A 25,570-nucleotide genomic window follows, 5' to 3' on the forward strand; every position below is an offset into this window, starting at 1 on the left:
TGAGCCTAACTTTAAAATTAGGAAATTTGTTGCCAAACAGAAAAGAAATTTCTTAACACTTTGATGAGGTAGAAATAAGGATTAACGTGTTTATGAACAGCATTACTATGGCAAGACAGCATAGATAACCCTGTACTGGTCTGCAGGTCCTGAACACTGCACTGTCTGGTTCCCAAATTCTAGCTGTAAAAAAGCAGCTCCAGTCATTTCTCCAAGCAAATCTTAGGAGCAAACAAGTCCACGTAAGGCCTCTGTCTCTGGTGTAACTAAAATGGAGGAAAATGGACTATTGAAAGGGACCCGCTACTTTTTTAAACAAGACAAATGATGGGAGGTAGGAAAGCACTATGTTTTAAAAGGACTTAAGTCTTCTAGGTTTCTGTTGGCCTCTCATGCTCTTCCTGTTTGGAGAGTAAGATCTAAACACTTGAGTTACATAAGAGGTTTGGTAAAGATCAATCGGTCTTTCTCTAAGAGACTTGGCCACTGATACTACATCCACCGCAAAGGAGAATACCTAAACCATGAATGTATCCTGCATTGGCACCATCATTAAGAATACGCTTGGAAACAGGACTTGTTGCCACTTCCTTTTTTGTCCTTCATCTAGTAAATAAGGCCTCTTTGTGTCTGTGTTAGTCACTCAGTCAGTGTCCCACTCTTGGTGACCCCATGGAGTCCATCAGGTTTAACTGTCCATGGGATTCTCCAGGCAAACATACTGGAGTGGGTTGCCATTCCCTCCTCCAGGGGATCTTCCCAACCCAGGCATCGAAGCCAGGCTTCCTGCATTGCAGATAGATTCTTTACTGTCTGAGCCACCAGGGAAGCCCTTTACCTTTACTTTAACCAACTAGGTTATGCATACTACGTGTGAGCAGAACAGATTGGGTGAATTAAGAAAAATATTTTCTGTAACTCTGTTCTTAAGGTTCATTCAGAACCATCCAGAACAGGAATATAAATTCATCTTTGTCCTTTGAAACACAGGGTCAAGAGGGAGTGCAGGTCCCTAAGGAGTGTGGAACAAAACCACTTTAACAGTACTGGACTGCCTCTGAACTTGTAGAGGACTAATCATTCACATGGTTTAATCCACTGTCAGTCTGGCTCTCAGTTGCAGCCAGGTTACTCTGGTTGTTTCCTAGACCTCTGTAATAGGAAACCTCATATGAGATACATAGCATTAGAGTCTAATGATGAGACCAAACTGATTTCCTGTTTATTAGAGGCAGAGGTGCTCTGCTTGAGAAATACCAATCCATTAAAGTCACATTTTAAGACATTTAAATATCTGGCATATAATAAATGGATTTAGATAAGTGCTAATGATACAAAAATTTTAGAATGTTTTTAACCTAAAACTTACTGAAAGGTTTTGTCTGAAGAATTCTTATCTATACACAAATATAAGTATGGGAGAGAGATTCCTGGTTACCATGGAATCTGTATGCTATTTCTAAAGGATTCTGACTTGTCTTTATGTATTTTTTAAATCTTTTATTTATTATATTTTTGGCCACGTTATGCAACTTGTGGGATCTTAGTTCTCTAATCAGGGACAGAGCCCTGGCCCCCAGCATTGCAAGCATGATGTCCTAACCACTGGATCGCTAGGGAACTGCCCTGACTTATCTTTAAAACAAAGTACTTCACTTAAAATATTTCAACAAGTTCTTAATAACTGGCAACATCTACATGTTTTAATTTTCTGAATACTTACAAAGAACATTATTACAGTTACAGAATCACATTTTTACCAAACACAGATTGTATTTCTGATTTTTTCTGTTAAAATTGATTACTTTTTAGGTGCTTTTTTTAAATGCTAACTTTAAAAAGTGAAGTTTCTCCCTCAGAAATAAAAATCTGAACAATTACTGAACTTTTAATACATACTTTTATAGGACTTCAAAAGCAAATCGTAATTCAAACCAATACCTTTAGAAGAGAAATTAAAAACTCAGTTTAATTTCAAAGGTTTTCATAAGGTAGAGAATGCAGGCCATGTTTTATATTTAATAAACACAACTGTTGTATAATAAATACAAAATAAAAAGACAGTGATAACACTATCATCAAGGGTGAAACAGTATATTAACTTTAATCTAAAACACTGCTTCCTGTATCTGTATTGGTGTTAGCTGAGTATTCTCTATTGATTTTATTTATAGAAGGAATCTCTGTAGGCAAATTTATCTTTCACTTTCATGCCCCCACATGGGAAGTCGTAGGTGAATATCTGTAGGAATACAATTTATTGTCTGCTCCTCCACTCAGAAGTAACTGCATAAAGCGAGAGGGGAAAAAACAAACACATAAGTAAATACAATTATTTCATATGATAGCTAAACCTAATTAAACTATCAGTAGATATTCTGATTACAGAAAGAATTACAGATGAGCAATTAATTTGCATTGACAGTTAATACTCAGATGGGCCAATTGCATCAAATTTCACTACTAAAGCGCACACACACCCCCCACACATATATACACAGTATATTAAAACTTTAAAAGCGATGATTTTAATTTGGCTGAGGCATAATATGCTATCATACTTTCTATGAAGCATTTGCTAAGGAATGTAATAAAGTTTGAAGGGTAATATAGTTTTACCTATTTAAGAAAATCAAGTTTGTAAAGAACAGCAAATTAATTGTATATAGATAAGTGGGTATTACAGATTTTTCAAATAGCCCTAGGACCTGTATTTAGAAAGAGTTCTTAGGCAGTAAAATAACTAAATTATAATTCTTTAAGTACATTTTATAATATAGCCATATTATGTAATATTTTTCTAAGTACGAAATACTTTGACACAATTAGTCTGAAGCAGCAAGTTTATGGACTTAAAAATTTTATTAAAAATACTCTTGAGAAAAAAAACTGCTTCAAAATATTCAAATTCTTCTACTCCTAATAGTAAAGGATACTTTTTCTTCTTTAAATGATGAGGTTTTATGAGTATTAACTTAGAATACAGAATTATAAATATCAGATACATTGAAACTAATAACTATGTGAACACAACAAATTTATGCTAATAATGTAGTTTCCTCTCTATCAAATAACTGATAAATTCTTACCCCTGAGTCTGTCCAGTCTACACTCAGAACTTTGTCTTCATGAGCAGCCAGATCATAGAGAGGAGCCTTACAACTAAAGATGAAAATATTAACGTGTTATATGCATTTCATAGTATTAAACAAATATATGTGCATAATCACTTATACTCTTCTGAAAATTTCAGTTTGCCATCCTTGTCCCAATAACCACTTAATCTTAAAATTCTGAGTATTTTCTTGACTATCTCCTCCTGTATCATTAACAGATTATGGGTTTGGTTACTGCCTCTCCATTCTACTTGTAGAAATATGTAAATAAATTATATATACATTCTCTTGGAGGCCCTTTGCATATATTATTATTATAGCCCTAACTAAAGAAAGGAATTTTTAAATTTTTATCTTTAAAAAGTATATATTTTTATTTAATTTCCTATTAACATAATTTCTAATTTGATCAGTTTCATTCATTTAGGCCACTTGCCTTCCAATTCTGTGTCATATTTATATTAAGGCTCAGGATTCTTTTTTGCTATTTTATGTAACGAGGTGAGAAAGATGGATTTCATAAACTTGTGTATGTTTTTTTTTGGCAAAAGATAAACTATCACAAATTCATCCAGAATGCAAAAGGTAACATATTGAGAAAATTCTTTTGATCCTGGCCTTCCTTTTTGATACCAATTATGTATCATTTCAGGGCATATGACCAAGAACATTTTTTTCACCATTCTGCTTTTGGATAGTCATTTCAGTGTTCATTTTCTTTGTATTCAACAGGCAATTGATATACATCTTTTATTAATCATAAACAGGAATTACCTTCTGGTATCCCACAGCTTAACCATGTTATCTAAAGAACCAGAAATGAGCTGCTGTTCATGGGTAGGAGACCACTTTACTGATGTTACCCAACCTGTATGTGAGGTTAGGGACAGCGACACCAAAGAACCATCTGAACAAAACAGATAATGATTATTAAATTTTAGAAAAGAGAAGTAGGCAGAACACCTCCCCCACCCCCCACATCAAATTTGTAGAAAATTATCTTTCATACACAGCTCTAGAGAGAAGAGAAATTGATGTTATTCACCCATGTTTTCCTCTGGAGATTTATATAACTCACCTTTAGTTCGGGGATCCCACAGTCTGATATGCCTATCTGTACTTCCAGATGCTAAACGTTTACAAAGTGGAGAATAGGAGATACAATTAAACACTTTATTTCCTGTCTGGGAAGGGAAAAAAAAAAAGGAAAGACCATGTAACCAGAGTAGGCTAAAAGTGATCATCTCTGAGAAGTTTACCACTTAAAAGCTCAAAGTTAAAATAAGTAATTTTTTTTTTAAAAAGCTCTATCAGAGAAGCACTGAATTTGTAAGTCTTACCAAAGTTGACTTTAGACTGCCAGACTCAACATCCCATACTTTAATTGTGTGGTCCCAAGACGCACTGCAGATTTCTTCAGCATCTGACCATAGAACTGAGGAAATTGCTTCCTTGTGGCCAGAGAGGGTCACAATGGGAGTCTAGAAATGAAAAGGCACACAAAAGGGAAAGCATTTTCAGTTCAGAGTAATCAGAACAATCATAGTAGTTATTACTTCTGAAACCCATATGGCAAATATTCTGTCAGGTGCTTTAGCCCTCCTGTCCTGCTCTATTTCATCTTTACAGCGACCCTCTAAGAGACACTTGAGTTGAGAAAGATAACTTGCCCAAGGTCATGCTGCTTAAAGATGGCAGATTTGAGTTTGAACCCAAATATTACTCCAAAATTTGTAGTCTTTCCACAAGATTCTGTTGCTACCCCATCTGCTCTACTTTTCATTTTCAGGAATATTGACACTAAATTTTCTCAGTTGACAAACATGTCACATGTAGAAGCTAGGAGAAAAAGCCCTGGGAGCAGAAAGATGTAGGTTTGAGTTAACGTGCTGCCATTTTCTATATGACTCTTCCAGGTTAATTAATTTCAATAAGTTATTCTCACCACCTCATTTCTTCAGCATCCAATCTTTAAATTATGTCCCTGGTTCATTTATTAAAACTCCAAAATCTCTAACATCCCTCTCAAATTAAAATCCTCAAACTAGTAAGGTATCTGTATTAAACACCAGGAAAATGTAAAAGAAAGAGGGAAAGAGCTCTGAAATGAGGGATAGTCTATCTACTTTTTTAACTCTTGTTACATTTCACTTCCTTACATGTTAAAGGAATTACACCAGATTAGACATCAGCAAAGTTTTTTGATAAAGGTCCAGAAAGAAAAATTTCTTAGCCTTTCCAGGCCACATACAGTCTCTTTTGCATATTCCTCTTTGTTTTTAAAGCCTATTAAAAATGTAAAAATCCCTCAGCTCTTTATAGCACAAAAATAGGCCAGAGTGAGAGCTCCTGTTGGGCTGTTATTTGCCACCTCCTGTTCCAAATGATCCCTAAAATCTCTTTTCCAGCTCTAAAATTTTCCTGGAAGTAGTAAAGGAACCTGATAGAGAAGTGAGGAACAGAGCAGCCTCTGTTGTGATCCAAAACAAAAGGTAACAGAGATAATCAGAGGTTCCAGGATAGGAAATGACATGTAAAATGATGGGTAGACTTAAACGAATAAGCAATTACATTCCTAGGTATGGAATTGGAATTGAAAAATGAAGACTTTTCAAGAAAAATGAAAACTTAGGTTCATACAAAAAACTGCCCACAAGTGTTTCTAGCAGTTTTATTTGTAACTGTCAAACCAGAAACAACCCAAATATCCTTCAACTGGTGAATGATTAAACCAACTGTTGTACAATATATCCATACAATAGAATGCTACTCAGAATTTGAAAGGAATAAACCATGATATGGGGGCTTCCCCGGTGGTTCAGATGGTAAAGAATCTGCCTGCAATGTGGGAGACTTGGGTTTGATCCCTCGGCTGGGAAGATCTCCTGGAGGAGGGCATGGCAACCTGCTCCAGTATTCTTGCCTAGAGAATCCCTAGCCTGGCGGGCTACAGTCCATGGGGTTGCAAAGAGTTGGACACTACTGAGCGACGAGGCACAGCACAAACCATGATATACCCAATAACTTGGATGAATCTTTGTTTTTTCCCTTAAATATATTATGTGAGAAAAAAAAAACCTTGATGCCAAAGGCTACTTACTGTGTGATCCTACTTATATGGTATTCTAGAAAAATTCTAGGAATGAAGATTAGATAGTAGTTGTTAAGAGTATATAAATAGAGAGAAAAGGTTGACTAAAAATGGGCAACATGAGTTTTAGGGGATGGCAAACTGTTCCATATTTTGAATATGTATTAGCTACATATTATATGTATTTACCAAAACTCAAAAGCTATACACCAAAAAGAGTGACTTTTCTTGTTTTTGTTGTTTAGTTGCTAAGTTGTATCTGACTCTGCGAACTCATGGATTATAGCCCGCCAGGCTCCTCCATCTCTGGGATTTCTCAGGCAAGAATACTGAAATGGATTGCCATTTTCTTCACCAGGGGATCTTCCTGACCCAGGGACTGAACTTGTGTCTCCTGCATTGGCAGGCAGATTCTTCACCGCTGAGCCACCAAGGATGTAAATTTTTTTAAAAAGAGGTAGAAAAAAAAAAGGTAGAAAAGTCAACTTTGGCACTGTTAACTGCAAACAAACTTTAGTAGAATGAAAATGAAAGTGACTCAGTTGTGTCCAACTCTGCAACCCCGTGGCCTATAACAGTCCATGGAATTCTCCAGGCCAGAATACTGGAGTAGGTAGCCTTTCCCTTCTCCATGGGATCTTCCCAACCCAGGGACTGAGCCCAGGTCTATTATTATTATTCTACTATTTAGTAGAATAATACTGAAGAAAAGCCATTTTGAGAGAAAATGTGGAAAAAACCTTATTGTATGTTAATGTATTAATATGAAACAAATGACCATTAAATGAACTGATTGAGAGTGTTATTCATGTTAAAAGAAGTCAAATACTAGAAAGAAATCTAGAGAGAAGATAACTATTTTTGAAATTTGTCTTATTTTAGTCTTCATAACCCAACTTTTCCTATTATTTCTGATTTTCACTTCAAATAGCTCTTCTACTTTTTCTCTGCATTCACAATTTGGCTAACTGTTACAAGAGTCCTAGCTTTTTGGTCTGTCTTAGCTTTTGACATGCCTTCTTCACTAAGCTTAATCATTTCCAGCTTTTGATTTAAAATGTGAGACATGAGACACTGCCTTTCCCTTCAACACCTAGAGTCCACTGTGGGGTTTTTAACTGGCCTGATTTCAATATTGTTGAATCTCAGGAATAGGGAGGCCCAAGGAGGGAGACAGAAATGGGGCAGCGGCTTGTCGGTGGAGCAGTCAGGACTTACACATTTACTGATTAAGTTCACTGTCTTACAGAGGCATGGTTCATGGCAGCCCAAAGCCATTACAATGGTAACGTCAAAGACCACTGATCAGGACTTCCCTGGTGATGCAGTGCATAACAATTTGCCTGCCGATGCAGGAGACATGGGTTTGATTCCTAGTCCGGGAAGATTCCACATGCTGCAGAGCAGCTAAGCCGGTGCGCCACAACTACTGAGCCTGCGTGCTGCAACTACTGAAGCCTGTTCACCTACAGCCTGTGCTCCACAACAAGAAAAGACCCTGCAGACACAATGAAGAGTAGCCCTCTGCTCGTCGCAACTAGAGAAAGCCTGATCAGCAACAGAGACCCAGGGTAACCATAAATAAATAAATAAAATTCTATAATAAAGATCACAGATCACAATAATAATAATAATTTAAAAGTCTGAGGATTTCTCATGTGGTCCAGTGGTTAAGGACAGTGGAGGACAGGAAAGCCTGGCATGCTGCAGTCCATGAGGTCACAAAGAGTCAGGCATGACTGAGCGACTGAACAACCAGTGGTTAAGATGCTGCGCTTCCAATGCAGGGGTTGCAGATTGGATCCCTGGTCATGGAACTAGGGTCTCACATGCTGTTTGGTGCAGCCAAAAAATGAATACATTAATTTTTTAAAAAATGCCTGAGATATTGTGTGGGGAGCTGCCTGTGAGAACGGGCTCCTTTATCTAAAGGACACAGCCCTGGGAGCTGCCTCAGTCCTTGAGGGTTTGCTTGCAAACACAGCTCTCTGTCCTGCTACCCCAGAGATGAGGCAACTATTAACTGCAGACACCTGGAGTTCTGGACAAACTTTTCACGCACAAGGAAATGTTATCTGGTGTAAGAAATAATAACAGGGTGCCATTCCCATGCTCTCAAGATTTTTTGTGACTTTTAGTAAGATGTATAGGTCAGCCAAGAAGAATGTTAACTGTCTTGTCTTTCTCACGCTCTCCTGTATAAATATAAGATGCTGAATAAAGTCGTGGTCAGACCGCTTCCCTTTGTGGAGACGTGTCTGATCCTCTTGACCCCATCTTTGCTGTAGTATTCTTTCTCAGCTGCTATGTGCACATTCTCGGGACCTGATCGACTGTGCTGGCTGGCTCTGGCAATATTGTGAGATTTATTGATATCAAAGTGTGACACAGACACGAAGTGAATGAATGTTGTTGGAAATATACCAACAAACCTGCTTGATACATAATTGCCACAAAGCTTCAATTTATAAAAAACATATTATCTTATCTGCAAAGTGCAATAAAAATGAGGTATGCCCGTATACATGAAGTATAAAACTGCTACTGCTAAGTCACTTCAGTTGTGTCCGACTCTGTGCGACCCCATAAATGGCAGCCCACCAGGCTCCCCCATCCCTCAGATTCTCCAGGCAAAAACACGGAGTGGGTTGCCATTTCCTTCTCCAGGGCATGAAAGTGAAAAGTGAAAGTGAAGTCGCTCAGTTGTGTCCAACTCTTAGTGACCCCATGGACTGCAGCCCACCAGGCTCCTCCATCCATGGGATTTTCCAGGCAAGAGTACTGGAGTGGGATGCCATTGCCTTCTCCCAGTATAAAACTCTAAGTGATGTAAGTCAGAAGAATGATCACTTTCAGGAGGCTACTGATTTCAAGGGAGCCTAGAGAGAGTCTTCTAGGAGGTGTTGGTAATTCTTGATGTTTTGCTTTGGATAGTGATTACTTGCGTATACACAACTAAAAATTCATTGAGTTGCATACTTCACTATATGTATGCCAACTTTTAATTAATATAAAGATTTTTAAAAAGCTACCTTATGAGTAAAGAATTTTGATAATTCAAGAAGTGTTTTTCTACTCAAAATATATTCTTTAAAGGTTGATTAGGTATATGCATCAATAAATTGCCACTGGCACATTATCCAATTGATAAGGCATTTATAGTTTTAATTTGTCCTATGAGAAAAATGATAAGGAAGCTGAGTTGCGAATCATTCCACTTGCAATTCAGCAGTCTGTGTTTAAATGTATAAATTGTAAATCACTACTTCCAATTGAAAATAGTAAGTGCTACTATTTATTGCAGTTTACGTGAGTTTGATGAATCATTTGTGATCATACTTTATTTCTCATTTTCAACAGCTTTATAAGCTATCTTTTTATTGGTGACTATAAGAATTAAGGTGCAAATGTGTACCTAATTCACTGCATATCAATTAAAGCTGTGAGATAATGAAAGAAAAAAATATGATTTCCTACATCTGACTCAGTATTGTTCCTCTCATTAAGTATATTAATTCAGGTCAGATCATAATAAATATCCTTCTAAAGGAATAGAGCAAATATGAATGAACTTTCTGAGTGTAATTTAATTGGCTATACTAGTGAAATGATAGAATAAAAACTTCAGAACTCTTGATTTCTAGTGATTTAGGAGATGTACTAGAATTACATCTTAGATGTATGAAACATTAATATTATTACTACTTTTTAAATTGAAGTACAGTTGATTTACAATGTTTGTTAGTTCCTGGTATATAACAAAGTGATTCAGTTACATTCTTTTTCAGATTCTTTTCCATTATAGTTTATTACAGGATATTGAATATAGTTTCCTGTCCTATACAGTTAAGACCTTGTTGTTATATATAGTAGTTGGTATCGGCTCATCCTAAACTCCTAACGTGTCCCCCCAGCCACCACCTTTTCCCTTTTGGTAACCATAATTTTGTTTTTTATGTCTGTGAAACATTATCATTAAACAGTTAGGTAATGAGATACTTAACTTTGTGCAAGCTCTAACAATTAAAAGATCTTACTTTAAAATTCACCATGAGATCAAATAAAATAGCTAAATAACCTACCAATCTGTAAGCCTAGCTTTTTGTTGTTGTTTAGTTGCCAAGTCGTGTCCAACTCTTTACACCCCATGGACTACAGCACAGCAGGTCTCCCTGTCCCTCACCATCTCCTGGAGCTTGCCCAAGTTCATGTCCATTGAATCAGTAATGCCATCCAGCTATCTCATTCTCTGTTGCCATCTTCTCCTTCTGCCTTCAATCTTTCCTAGCATCAGGGTTTTTTCCAATGAGTTGGCTGTTCGCATCAGGTGGCCAAAGTATTGGAAATTCGGCTTCAGCACCAGTCCTTCCAATGAGTATTCAGGGTTGATTTAAGATTGACTGGTTTGATCTCCTTGCTGTCCACAGGACTCTCAAGAGTCTTCTCCAGCACTACAGTTCGAAAGCATCAATTCTTCAACCTTCCTAATGGTTCAGCTCTCATGTTAGTATATGACTACTGGAAAGACCATAGCCTTATACAGACCCTTATCGGCAAAGTGATATCTTTGCTTTTTAACACACTGTCTACGTTTGTCATAGCTTTCCTGCCAAGAAGCAACCATCTTCTAATTTCATGGCTACAGGCACCATCTGCAGTGATTTTAGAGCTCAAGAAGAGGAAATCTGTCACTGCTTCCACATTTTCCCCTTCTGTTTGCCATGAACTGATGGGACTGGATGCCATGATCTCAGTTTTTTAATACTGAGTTTTAAGCTGGCTTTTTTAGTCTCTTCCTTCACCCTCATCACGAGGCTCTTTAGTTCCTCTTTGCTTTCTGCCATTAGAGTGGTATCATCCGCATATCTGAGGTTGTTGCTATTTCTCCCAGCAATCTTGATTCCAGCTTATAACTCATCCAGCCCGGCATTTTGCACAATGTGCTCTGCATGTAAGTTAAATAAACAGGGTAACAATAAACAGTTTTGTTGTACTCCTTTCTCAATCCTGAACCAGTCATTTGTTCCATACAAGAATCTGTTACTTCTTGACCCACATACAGGTTTCTCAGGAGACAGGTTAAGATGGTCTGTTCCCATCTCTTTAAGAATTTTCCACAGTTTATTGTGATCCACAGTCAGAGGCTTTAGTGTAGTCTATGAAACAGAGGTAGATATTTTTCTGGAATTCCCTTGCTTTCTCAATGATCCAGCAAATGATCTGGATCAATTGGCAATTTGATCTCTGAGGTTCCTCTGCCTTTTCTAAACCCAGCTTGAACATCTGGAAGCTCTCCGTTCACATACTGCTGAAGCCTAGCTTGAAGGATTTTGAGTATAATCTTACTAGTAGCATGGGAGATGAGTGCAATTTTACAATAGTTTGAACATTCTTTAGTATTGCCTTTCTTGGGAATTGGGATGAGGATTGACCTATTCCAGTCCTGTGGCCATTGCTGGGTTTTCCAAATTTCCTGACATACTGAGTGCAGCACTTTTATAGCATCATCTTTTAGGATTTTAAATAGCTCTGCTGGAATTCCATCACTTGCACTAGCTTTATTGGCAGTAGTGCTTCCTAAGGCCCACTTGACTTCACACTCTAGAGTATCTGGCTCTAGGTGAGTGACCACACCATCGTGGTTATCAGGGTTATTAAGATCTTTTTTGTACAGTTCTTCTGTGTGTTCTTGTCATCTCTTCTTGATCCCTTATGCTTCTGTTAGGTCTTTACCATGCCCATCTTTGGATGAAATGTTACTTTGATATTTCCAGTTTTCTTGAAGGTATCTCTAATTGTTCCCCTTCTGTTGTTTTCTTCTATTTCTTTGCATTGTTCATTGAAAAAGGTCTTCTTGCCTCTGCTGTTCTCTGGAACTCTGCATTTAGTTGGGTGTAACTTTCCCTTTCTCCCTTGATTTTTTGCTTCTCTTCTTTCCTCTGTTATACACAACCACTTTGCCTTCTTACATTTTTCTTTGGGATGGTTTTGTTTGCTGCCTTCTGTACAATATTGCGAACTTCTGTCCACAGTTCTTCAGGCACTCTGTTTATGAGATCTGATCCCCTGAATAAAGCGATGAGGCATGCCGTGCAGGGCCACCCAAGACAGATAGGTCATACTGGAGAGTTGTGACAAAATGTGATCCACTGAAAGAGGGAATGGCAAACCACTCCTGTATACTTGCCGTGAGAACCCCATGAACAGTATAAAAAGCCTAGCTTAATGCCATTATATTCAGTGACTCAAAATGCAGCAGTTTCATAATAAAAATTTAGTAATCTACCGAAAGAAAGTCTAATTATGGTTGAAGTACCAAGACAAAAGGAAACTAAATACAGTAAAGTACCATCAGTTCTCACAAATACTTACCCGTGTTAGTCCCAACTGCTCTGTTTTCTGTTTCTTTCTTGGTCGATTTGTGGATTCCTCCATTTCATCTTCTTCATCTGTAGGAACTATATCATAGATAAGTAGATATGATAAGTTTAAAATTTAAAGTAAATATTAATTACAAACAATATCAAAGGATTGTTATATTTCTGGGCATATACTTCATGTTATCTCAACTGGTTAGGAATGAATATTTTTTTTTATTTTGGTTAATGGAAAATCCTATCTAAAAAAATACATGGGTTACCAATCTTCCAAAAGGAGAAAGCAAAAAATAAAGTACATTAAAATCCTAAAATCTAACCAGTTTGGTATCTTATAAAGATTATCATTATGGACCTTCATCAGTTTACCAGATCTATGAAAAGTTGCTTACCACTTTAGTTGTAGGAGAGTTTTGACAAAAAGTGTATTTATATTATAAAGGGAATGATATGGTAAATAAACACGTTAAAAAGACATACATTCCAGCCATCTTTATTTTTCTTGACTGTTTCACTTTTATTTTTACTGCATTAAAAAAAATTAATTTTATTTATTTATTTTTGGCTATGCTTGGGTCTTCATTGCTGCATGGGCTTTTCTCTAGTTGCAGCAAGCAGAGGCTACTCTTTGGTTGCAGTGCGCTGGCTCTAGGGTGTGCGGGCTTCATGAGCTGCAGCTCCTGGGGGCTCCAGAACACAGGCTCAATAGTGTGATGCATGGGCTTAGTTGCTCTGCAGCATGTGGAATCTTCCCAGATCAGGGATCGAACCCATGTATCTCCTGCACTGGCAGGCGGATTCTTTACCACTGAGCCACCTGGGAAGACCTATTTCACTTTTCTATCAATAAATTTAAAGTGTTTCATAGATAGTTTTTTTAAAAACAAAAAACAAAAAACTTTGTTATCCACCATTTGGCTAGGTAGCAAACCCAGATAAACAAACCATAGAGTTTAATGTTTTGTAACTGTTTATAAATGTCATGTGCTTTCCCCAGAATGACTATAAGCATCTTAAGGGTAACAAGTATTCACATATATGTCATCTACCTAGCACTATCAAAAAGTATTTCACAAGAGGAAAAACTCCTCCATAAACGTTCTACCTCAAAACTGCTTGTTTTAATGAATTTTGGGGGGAAAAAAAAAACTAAAATGCTTTTATATTTCCTGCCATCTTACACATACTTATTTTAAACTGTTTAGGCTTTTCTTGATTATCTTCCACTCCCTGCCTCTACTTTGTGAACTGAATTTAGGGTGGTGATGGCACTTTAGTCTCCAAGTCGTGTCTGACTCTTGCAACACCATGGACTGCAGCCCGCCAGGCTCCTCTGTCCATGGGACTCTCCGGGCAAGGATACTAGAGTGGGTTGCCATTTCCTTCTCCAGGGAATCTTCCTGACCCAGGAATTGAACCTGGGTTTCCTTCATTGCAGGAAGATTCTTTACCAACTGAGCTATGAGGGAAATTGTACAGTAGTAATAGAGCAATTTCCTCAAAAGTTAGCAGGGGTATTCTGTTAACCTGTGCAATAAATAGTTCTGTACTATTATTCTTTAAAACATACTTGGGTTTTCCCCTTCTTTTCTTCTAGAAGTGTCTTCTTACTATTATCAAAGAACCTTCCTCTATGAGTCCCCCTTTCTCCTCTAATTGTTCCTTCTAATCTATTTTTTCAAAGTAAGAAAGTTCAGTAAAATTGTATTAAAAAAATTATTTAAACTAAGCCACCTTAACTAAGAAATTTCTCTAATACTAAAATATCAATATGACTCAGAAGGTTAGTTATTTCCAGGTTTTTGAATAAGGGGACTCTGAGAACTAAGGCAGTTAAGTCCCACTGCACCAGATGTGTTCCTGATACTTGCAGGGATTCAGTGACACTGCCCAATAAATAAGGGAGTGGTGGGGCAGAAAGACAGAAATTACTAATTTTTCTCTCTACTATAGTACTTTGTTTTGGGCTTTCCAGGTGGCAATAGTGGTAAAGAACCCACCTGCCAATGCAGGAGATGTAAGAGACCTGGGTTTGATCCTTGAGTCAGGAAGATACCCTGCAGGAGGGCATGACAACCCACTCCAGTATTCTTGCCTGGAAAATCCCATTTGGATTCTGGCGGGCTACAGTCCATGGAGTGCAGAGTCGGACACGACTGAAGCGACTTAGCATGCATATAGTACTTTGTGACCCAAAAGCCGTGGTCCATTTTTTATGGCAAATTATGGGCTAAAAAAGTCTTTTTTTACATGACAATTTTTAAAAAGCCACTAATAAGTGAAAGTAGAAGAAGTATTTCATTTACCTGTAGACCATATCTTTAGCATCTTATCCCAGGAGCCACTGCAAAACTAAAAAAATATATACATATGAAGGGAAAAACAGGATGAAATATAATCCATCTTATTATTTGCCTTTTTTTCCCCCCTGCTATTTAATTTGAAACATTTACTTTGCCATGAAATCCTTCCTACTATGGCATCATCTTTCTGCTTGTCTTCCTAGTCTCTGGGAAGTTGTATCCTCAATCTCATGGCAGTTTAAAGAACTACCATTCTTACGGGGCCTGTACCCTGGTCACGGTTGCTTACATCAGGGTGGGCAACTGACTGACGCTGTGCTAATAAGTCTTTCCTCCTTCAGAGCCTTTTTGGGGAAAACTTGTGTTCTAGAGAGTTGAAGTTATTTGTTTCCCAGAGACAGACAGTACAGGGTGTAAAACTTGGGAATACTGAAGGCTAGGTTTTATTGCCATGTAGGGAAACCAGTTTGAGTTGAGAAAATGAAGTCAATATGGGGAGACAAGAGAAGGAGGAGGTATGCCATATGCAAGCTTCTACTCCCCTGGTTTGAAAACGATCATCGCCCTGCTCATGATGTGATTCATCACTCCTTCCTTGGATCTTTTAAGCTAAAAAATTTCAGGATGAGTTTCTGTCTCTTATAGCCAAGAGACAGGGAACAGTTAATTCACTTAAAGTTTGACTCAACAACATGTAAACCTTCATAATGGCTCAGAATGAATACACATCAATCTTTGAATGCCGAAATGTCCTCTATTATGCTAACTGGCAAAGAACTATTGAAGAAACAGTCTTAAATCTAGAATACTTAATTGTGGTCTGGAGAATTTCCAGATGAAGAGTTTATAACCCGTCTTAAGTAAAAGCTGTGTTGCCCTCATGGTTTGTTTTAACTTTAACCATTCTGTCATGATACAGAGTAGATTGGCAATAATTGTAAAACAACCTCGATTAACACCAACTTTAGCGTATGCCAAGTCTTAGGTGATCCGCTAGACATTTTCATCTGATGACAGCACTATGAGTAGTTGAAGGACTGAAAACGGCAAACACTGTGATTTAAGACGGTTACACAAAGAAATTACTTGTTTACCTGAGTTCTTAAAATTTCTGCAGTTTATGTAAAATTCCAAACCAAAGATACCTAGAGTGAGGGAATGACTCTTGATATGTCTTATTATATGAGTATTTATTTCTGGTTTGAAATCATATTCTTCAGCTGTTATAAAAGTAGGCCAATCACAGTGACTTTATGTAGAAAAGAACTTACTCGCACAAGAATCTCAAATTCTAACTGCACACAGTACTACTAACACCATAACTACTTACTTTGGCTCCTGTGCTGTCCACAGCGATGGAGTCCACACTGCCAGCATGGCCCCTGCAGCAGTGCAGAGCTTTCACCTTGTTCCTTTCTACATTCCACTCCCACAAGAGAACAGTCTGATCCATAGAGGCACTCAGTAGCAGGCAAGACAAATTGTCTTAAGAAAGGAGAACACAAGAAACAAATTAGTACAAAAATTTTACAGTGTTCTGAAACTAAAGAAATAAACTTTTTGTGGTTGTTGAGAAAGATGTTAAAAAGGCAAAAGACCTCATGTAGCCACCTTTGAAAAAAAGCTAGCTTATGGTAAAAGGGGAAGACTCTACTATAGGGACTTCCTTGCTGGTCCAATGTGTTAAAACCCTGCAGTTCCACTGCAGGGGGTGCAGGTTTGATCCCTGGTCAGGGAACTAAGATCCTGCATGCCATGTGGTGCAGGCAAAAAAAAAAACAACTATAAAAAAGATGCGCATTTAACACACTATTAACTTGAAAATGTATATTAGAAGACATAATTTTGGGATTCACTTCTACTGATTCATAGATTTTTAAAAAATATGTCTTTTCTTCAACACTGGGTATTTTAAAGTCCCCATAATAACTAAGGCATGAGACATTTCCTATCTTGTCCCAATCTTGTTTCCAATCCCTATCTAGGATTCCTCTCAGTTTAGGCAAAGAGTCCTAACCTTTTTTCACCCAGGCCACATCTTTTACAACATCTGTGTGTCCCACAATTGTCATTATTGATTTCCCTTCCAAGGACCAGATCCGAGAAGTCTTATCATAAGAACCAGTCAAGATCCTATGAAGAGAAAAAAAAAAAGTCCTATGAAATACAAAAAGCACCTTTTTCAAACCCTGAAATCAATTTTATTTCTAGAGCAATGATAAAGTAAACCTTGAAGATTATATTTTCTAACCTTTAATTTAAAGATTAAGACTTCAAAACACACTAGAATAAATCAGAAGATGTTACATTTGGCTTTTCCTCACCTCCTAAAAATAAAAATATAATCGACAAGCCGTAAATATCATTTTTACTATTGTTGTTAAATACTACCACTCCCAGGGAAGCTAAGCAAATTGTTTGAAAAGCCTAATAGTCCTTTGTGTTTAACCAGTGAAAACCATTAAATAGAAAACCAGTAGAACCATTTAAAAAGTAAAATCAATAAAAACATAACTATGTAATAACTCTGGGGAGACATTCATTGAATGCAGACTCCTACTACGATCCATTCTTGATGTGTTTTTCTACAATTAAGGCCAGTAGGGTTTTGCTCTAAACCATTCACACCTTCTGATTCCAATCTACTCTTTTCAGCCCTAAAATAGCATGACCTGCATCTTCAGGGTAGTAGGTTAGGAGATCTGTGGCTAGAAAAGGTTTTTTTCCCTTCTATGAAACAAGTTATATCCTTAGTCTTAAAAGCAACATAATCAAATAAATGCCCTAAGAGAAACAACCTATTTGGAAGATAAATGTCACTATGACATCTTGAGACAGAAAAGAAAACCTATTAATAGGTATGTTTCTTCTTGACTATACTAAATTTAAAGGTCTTTGGCATGGTTACGAGATATATATGTGTTTGTGTGTGTGCATATATATATATATGTAAATTACTTTCACAAAGAACAGGCAATTAGAGAAAAATATTCACATATTACATTTAAAACAAGAACATTCATCTGGCAATACCATTCCTCTGTCCCTTCGATCGCACTGATCCAGTCGTCATGGAACATGCACTGTTCTGGCTGAGGGGCAGTGTACTTCTCCACGTACTCTAGTTCTACAACTTCTTCCTAGTCACAGAGAAAAAGCAGAAATCCATCAGGTGGTGCAGTTTTTAAACAGTACATTATGAAAATAAAAGAGCCCCAGTTTATCTCCTTCATATAATTCCTCTTCAAAATCAAAAAATTTTGGAGCCATATAGAAAGTGAAAAACTTTATTTGACCTAACAGTATGCTAACAGTAATATTAAGAAATATTAATGATCTTGGAAACTTATGTTTAAAGTGGAAAAAAAGAATATAAGAAACTATAAAATCATAAAAACATACAATTTAATGGATACAGAACTTCTCTTTAAGATGATGAAAAAATTCTAGGAATGGACAATGGTGATGGTTGCATAGCACTGGGAATGTACTTAATTGTACACTTAAAAATGGTTAAAAGAGAAATTTTATGTATATGTTACTACAGTTTCAAAAATTGCCCCCTTAATTATAAAAGCAATTATAAATTATATTTTAAATTATAAAAGCAATAATAAGGTAAGTTTGACAATTAGAGGAAGAGAGCAATCACTAAAAACCACATAAACCCCACCCACAAGCTTATATATATGTACAATCGTTTTATACACCTTTACTAGTAGTAAACATATTTGCTCGATATGTTTCTTAATAACTTCACAAACATGAAGTTATCTTTCCATATTCATTTATCTGCATTCTTTGAATAATTTTCTTCTCTTAGAAGAAAAGAGGGGATTTAAAAATTGAACATACAGAAACCAAGGTTCAAATTTTTAGGAAAAAATAATCAAAAGGCTCTTGGTTGCTGTAGATTCAGGTTGATTCTAAATGGAGTTTTCCTACATTATCTGGTAATACCTTCAGTAAAATAGAGCAGGTAAACATTCGAACTTACTGATGAGATGTTTTCCAGTTCCATGTGTTTGAACAAGGGCATTCGTAGAAACTGGCCCTTGATGAGGAAATCAAACTCCACATGTTTGTGGAACTCTACAGAAAATACATAATAAAAGTATCAGTATTAGGACCTGAAGTGGTATTGGCAGACATAAATGAGAGACCCCAAAACAAAGAGGTACCTATTATCCCAGTGTGGCCTTCAAGTTTCCCTAGACTGTCCCCATGGCACAACAGGACCACGTATTCCAGTATATTATGTGATTTTAAAGAACAGAAATACTTTGTTGGTATTAATATTTTTACTGTGGATAGTATAACCATTTTGAGTAAAGAAAAACTTTGTATTCTATGAAAAATCCCATAATACCAAAAGTAGAAATAACATAATGAATCCTCTTTTGCATCTTTTGCCAACTCATGGACAATCACCTATACTCCTCCCCCTCCTCTTCCTACTGGTTTATTTAAAACCAAAACTCAGAAATGATATAATTTCATCTGTAAATGCTTCAGTATATATCTCTAAAATACAAAGATTTTTAAAAAGTCACAAGTGTTAAAAATTTTAAATTATTTCTCTAATATCATAAAAAGCCTGACAATGTTCGCATTTCCTTGTTTTGTAAGTGTCTTTTTACAGTGAGTTTTTTTAGAATTGGCATCCAAAGTCTTCACATTATATCTGATTAATATCTTTAACAGTTCTCCATCCTTCTTTTCCTTTGCCTTTTATTTACTGAAGAAATTGGGTCTAATACTCACATTCTGGCTTTGGTTGTTTATATCTCCACGGTATCCCTTAATATGTTCCTCTACCACCTACATACAACCTGTACATTAGGCAGACCTAAATGCCTGATTAGACTTTGGGTTTACTTTTGGCAAAATATTTACACACAGTATTGTTTCCTATTGTATCACATTAGGAAGCAGCCGGGGGCTTCCCAGGTCGTGCAAGTAGTAAAGAACCTGCCTGCCAACATAGGAGACCTAAGAGACATGGGTTTGATGCCAGGGTTGGGAAGATCCCTTGGAGAAGGGCATGGCAACCCACTGCAGTATTCTTGTCTGGAGAATCCCATGGACAAAGGAGTCTGGCAGTCTAAGTCCATAGGGTCACAAAGAGTCAGACACGACTGAAGCGTCTTTGCACACACGCATGAAGCACGCTACCTCACTGTGACTCTTTTTACGATATTAAATTATCTCTGAGTTCAGAGTATGTCAGTCTGTTCCCATCCATCACAATGTTCTTTGTTAGCCTTTTACCTAATAAATGGCTTTAGTCGCTACTGATGATCAATTCTTAAATCCATCACTTCATTTGGAGTTACGAAATGCTAAAAATTCTTCATTTTATTTGATTTATTAGCTATACTCTTTTTTAAAGAATTCCCTGTGTCTCTGTCTTGTTACTTTTTAAAAATCTGCATCACAGAATTAAGAGAACGAACTTAATGCTTACTGGCAGGAAGGGATAGTTAGGGACTTTGGGATGGACATATACATACTGCTATGTTTAAAATGGATAACCAACAAGGAAATACTGTACAGCACATGGAACTCTGCTCAGTGTTACCTGGCAGTCTGGATGGGAGGGGAGTTTGTGGGAGAATGGATACATGTATATGTGCAGCTGAGTCTCTTCGTGGTTCCCCTAAAACTATCACAACATTGTTAACTGGCTACACCCCACTACAAAATAAAGTTTTTTAAAAAAAATCTGAATCATTTGCATCTTCAACTCAAGAGCAATGACTCAGTTATTCGATTTATACAAAAAGATAAATGAATGTTCATCTACAATTTAGAAAACTATACAAATATTTGCTTGCGTGCTCAGTTGTGTCCAACTTTTACTTGGGTAACAACAAACAATGATGTACTAGTATTGCAAAGTCTCTATCGCAAGAAAATAATTCTTATTCTAGTTCGAAAGAGTTTTTCAGCAAGTAGGATATATGACATCTTTGAAATGTAGAAAACTAACTATGCATCAGAATCTCTATATTATATCCATGATGAAAACGATAGGAAATGCTATACCAATATTCTGTATCAAGAACTTTTACCCTAAAAATCTTTATTCCTAAATCTCAACCATCTTCTCTCCATATTGCCTTAAAAGCAGATTAAACTAAATTTTTTCCCTAAAAACTTATTTCAAAGCATTTTTCAAAGTTATCATGTAGGAGGGAAATTATATGTTATAATTTATAAATTTTACCATTATAAAATGCATGCAGTATTATAGAATAATGCCCCCAAAGGGCTATAAATAACAATGTGATGTACTTTAGTTAGTTATTTTGTTCTCTCCTAACTTTTCATGGTATATACCTACCATTTTTGGCCTCCAGCAATTTATTGATGATGTTACTAAGGTCAGCAATTTCAGAGGCTGCAGGTATGGAGAAGGGAACATCATCTACTGCATATCTACAAAAAGGAAATGATACATCAAATCAAGTCTACAAATATTTTAACAAATGTGCATTTATTCATTCAACAAACATTTACTGGGTATCTAATACATGCCAGATATTTTGCTACTTGGGGTTAGCAAAAAATGAATTAACCTGTGGTCTCTGTACTTGAAAAGGGTTTATGTCTGGTAAACAAATACAAGGAAACTGTGTAAGAACAATGTCATAAGTAATACATAAAATGAGAGAACAAGGAAGCAGTAGGGTATTTCAACCAGAGAAAAGGAGGATGAGAGAGCAGACTCTGAAACGATGTATATAAAAAAAAAACACTCTTACACTACACATAGAAAAGCGAGTTTTCCCTGGGTGACATGGGGGAAGACAGAAAGAAGGGGTGCAAAAAAGCAGCATACACAAATAAAAAAGCTAAGTTATTAAACTGCCCAACCAACCTATTCCAAAGTGTTATTTTACTCTAGACAGTGACCAAGGATAAGGCTAAAGAGATGTGCATGGAGTGGCTTGGATGCTGTGTGCAGTACTTTTGACTTCTTTCCTTAGGCAATGAGGAACCACTGTCTAAATCAAATAACATCATCAAAATTTTGTTTAGTTAGATCTCTCTTGGGCAGCATTGCAGTGACTAGAGGCACCCACAACAGGAGGCAGACCAGAAACTCTTGTAAGAGAGAATGGGAGAAAATTCTTGCAAATCACATATCTGACAAGGAACATGCATCTGGAACATATAAAGAACATTTATAACTCAACAATAAAGACAACCCTATTTTTAAAATGGGCAAAGGATCAAAATAGGTATTTCTCCAGAGAAGACATACAAATGACCAACAGGCACATGAAAAGTTGTTGAGCACTGTTAGTCATCAAGGAAATGCAAATCAAACCACAAGGAGTTATCGCTTCATACCCATCAGGACGTTTACAATAAGAAAGACAGATTTTAAGTGTTGGTGAGTAAATGGAGAAACACTTATTCATTGCTGGCAGGAATGTAAAATGGTACAATTGCTTTGGAAAAATCTGGCAATTCCTCAAAAAGTTAAACATGGATTATCACTTGACTCAGCAACTCCATTCCTAAGTACATACCCAAGAGAAATAAACACATATGTTCACACAAAAACTTGTGCACAAATGGTTCACATTACCTCTATTCTTAATAGCCCCAAAGGTGGAAACAAACTAGAAGTCCATCAACTGAACAATGAAAACAAAATGTGGTATACCCACACAATGGAGTATTATTCAGCAGTAAAAAGGAATGAAGCACAACTTGGACAAGCCTCAAAAAACACCACACTAAGTGAAAGAAGCCAGTGACAAAGGACCACATGTTATATCATTCCATTTATAGGAAATGTTAGAGACAAAAACTGAATAAGCGACTGCCCTGGGCTGGTGGTATTTGGAAAATTTTGGAAGGGTGGGGGGAAAGGGTAACAGCAAAAGAGTCATGAAAAATGTTCTAAAATTTTCTGTGGTGATGGTTGCACAATTCTACAAAAATACTTAGTGAACTGAACACTTCAAAGGTGTGACATCTACTATACGTGAATTACATCTTAATAGTTGTTACAAAATCCAAAACCAAAAAAGTCTCCATAACGTCTGAATTACGGTTTTATTTGTGCAGAATGTAAAAGAGGTTTAGGTAGAACTTACAAGGCTCATCATGTCAAAAAAAGTAAGGACTTATTTAGGTTCTCCAAAAGGTAACAAAACCTAGAAATTGAAAGTTTTGGTTACTGTTTTGGTCAGTAAGATAGGGGTGGTGGGGGAAGAGAAGCATAATTCACATACTTATATATGAACATACATGCATATGTAAATTATATGCATCAGTTCAGTTCAGTTCGGTCGCTGAGTCGTGTCCGACTCTTTGTGACCCCATGGACTGCAGCACACCAGGCCTCCCTGTCGATCACTAATTCTGGGAGTTTACTCAAACTCATGTCCATCCCGTCGATGATGTCATCCAACCATCTCATCCTCTGTTGTCCCCTTCTCCTGCCTTCAATCTTTCCCAGCATCCGAGTCTTCAAACTCCAAACGACTGGAGTTTCAGCTTCAGCATCAGTCCTTCCAATGAATATTCAGGACTGATTTCCTTTAGGATGGACTGGTTGGATCTCCTTGCAGTCCAAGGGACTCTCAAGAGTCTTCTCCAACGCCACAGTTCAAAAGCATCAATTCTTCGGTGCTCAGCTTTCTTTATAGTCCAACTCTCACATCCATACATGACTACCATATAGAAAAACCAGAGGCTTGACTAGACGGACATTTGTTGGCAAAGTAATGTCTCTGCTTTTTAATATGCTGTCTAGGTTGGTCATAACTTTTCTTCCAAGGAGTAAGTGTCTTTTAATTTCATGGCTGCAGTCACCATCTGCAGTGATTTTGGAGCCCCCAAAAATAAAGTCTGCCATTGTTTCCACTGTTTCCCCTTCTATTTGCCATGAAGTGATGGCAAATCTTAGAAAACTAAGAGCATGGCATCCGGTCCTATCACTTCATGGCAAATTATATGCATATACATGAATAAATCTACTTTCCCTCTTCATTTTACTGATCAGAACATACTATATAAAAGGGAGAAGAAAGAAGTTTAATTTCTAGATTTTGTTAACTTTTGGGAAAATCTAAATATATAAACAAACACATATACACACATTTGGCATTTATCCATTTATCACAGCCATTTAAATGAGTTGCAGTTGCTCTAGTATTTCTTAAAATTTTGTGTGAATCAACAATAATCTCCATAAACCTTTTAATTAGAAAAAATACAGCAGTCATGGTATTGCATCACCATTTTCCTTTAGAACTATTTAGACTCAGTATATATACTCATATACAATTCATATATGCTGTATGCAACAGTACAAGAAGTGTAAGTATGATTTACCAGGTCAATTCATAAAACTAAAAACAAAGAATAAAAAATGTAATCTTAATTGATGTGGGAGTTTTTTTGTTTTTAGCTGACATTAACTTGTTAATACAGCTTATATTTATTATTTATCATCAGTACCAGAAAAACTAGACAAACATTTGTTGACTCAATCAATCCAATTAGCATAACTGCAGTCTCTACCATCAGGAGACTTAAAATATAGCTGAAGAGACTAGGCAAACAAAAAGAAAAAGTAATACTCAAATATATGCCACAAAGCAGAATATAATTAGGTTTCAAACGATTGCTATGTATCTGGGGACCATTTGTAAAATTGGTAAAATGTTCATATACATATACGTATACACATACGGGTGTGTATATATGTATACACACACATATATAACATGTATACGTATATGTGTAGGTATATGTATATAAATACCCAAAATTATAACTGAATTGACTTTACACTTTAAGCAAAAATCAGTTCTACCAACTCCCTATTGGGAGCTCCACCTTCTAGCCTGGTTTGGAAAAACATCATCTATCATCTACTTAAGAAAATGAAGTTCATGTTTTCAGACAACACCACTAGCCGTCAGACTCGAACGATTTGGTCCGTTGTTCACTGCTCAGTTGCATAATGCACTTAAATCAGGAAGCAAACCTGAAACCCTCAGGTCTCTCTACCCTTACAATTCAAATTATGTACAGCCTGAGAAGCTAGGCAGAAACGATGGGTGATTCTTTAGAAGTCCTCGCAAGGCACCGCAGAAAACGCGCTGAAGCGACGAATCCAGTCAAAAAGGGAACAGGTAAATTGACGGCAAAGACAACCAGGGATGCACAAGGTCACATGGAAGAGGTCCTAAGAACAAATTCCCGGGGCCCGGGGCGGGGGAGGGGAGGGAGTGAGGAAGGGCGAGAAAGGGAGTACGCTCACTTACTTCTTGTTGTCAGTGAAGAAGCGTGTCTGGAGCTGAGCCATGGCGTACCTAGAGAAACGTATGAGTAACAGACAATCGGCACTCTGGTCTTTCAGGACTACAAAAACAAGGATCTCAAAATGAGGCTGCACGTGTCAGAGAAAAGATGCAGTCGATCCCAGGGCTTCCGCTTTCTTTCCCCGGGCCTCAGCCCAAAGGCACCACGAGGCTGCCCTTTCTCAAGATCCAGCCCATAAACATCAACTACCTATTCCTAGAGTAGGAATCGTCGATTAGTGAGGCATAGTTTTAAAGGCGTCGCGTCTCTTCAATTTTTTTTTGTATTTTTAAAAATATATATATTTAAGCTTGCGATCGATTATGGAGATAAGAAAGAGGCCCGTTTCAA

The 25,570-nt window shown here is 37.0% G+C and overlaps 1 protein-coding gene across 1 annotated transcript; it reads right to left on the reverse strand.

The window, feature by feature from the left end:
- Positions 1-1,199: 1,199 nt before the first annotated feature.
- On the reverse strand, positions 1,200-25,414 carry WDR12 (WD repeat domain 12). Its single transcript, XM_055573150.1, has 13 exons — positions 25,183-25,414; positions 21,234-21,328; positions 18,885-18,979; positions 17,921-18,027; positions 16,905-17,020; positions 16,218-16,372; positions 14,891-14,936; positions 12,580-12,665; positions 4,457-4,597; positions 4,195-4,300; positions 3,891-4,023; positions 3,090-3,162; positions 1,200-2,286 (listed from the first exon to the last, which is right to left on the reverse strand). The coding sequence occupies exons 1-13, from the start codon at positions 25,221-25,223 to the stop codon at positions 2,209-2,211; spliced, it is 1,272 nt and encodes a 423-aa protein (XP_055429125.1). The 5' UTR covers positions 25,224-25,414; the 3' UTR covers positions 1,200-2,208.
- Positions 25,415-25,570: the final 156 nt, after the last annotated feature.

Source organism: Bubalus kerabau, chromosome 3 (genome assembly GCF_029407905.1).
Source record: "Bubalus kerabau isolate K-KA32 ecotype Philippines breed swamp buffalo chromosome 3, PCC_UOA_SB_1v2, whole genome shotgun sequence".
Taxonomy (NCBI): domain Eukaryota; kingdom Metazoa; phylum Chordata; class Mammalia; order Artiodactyla; family Bovidae; genus Bubalus; species Bubalus kerabau.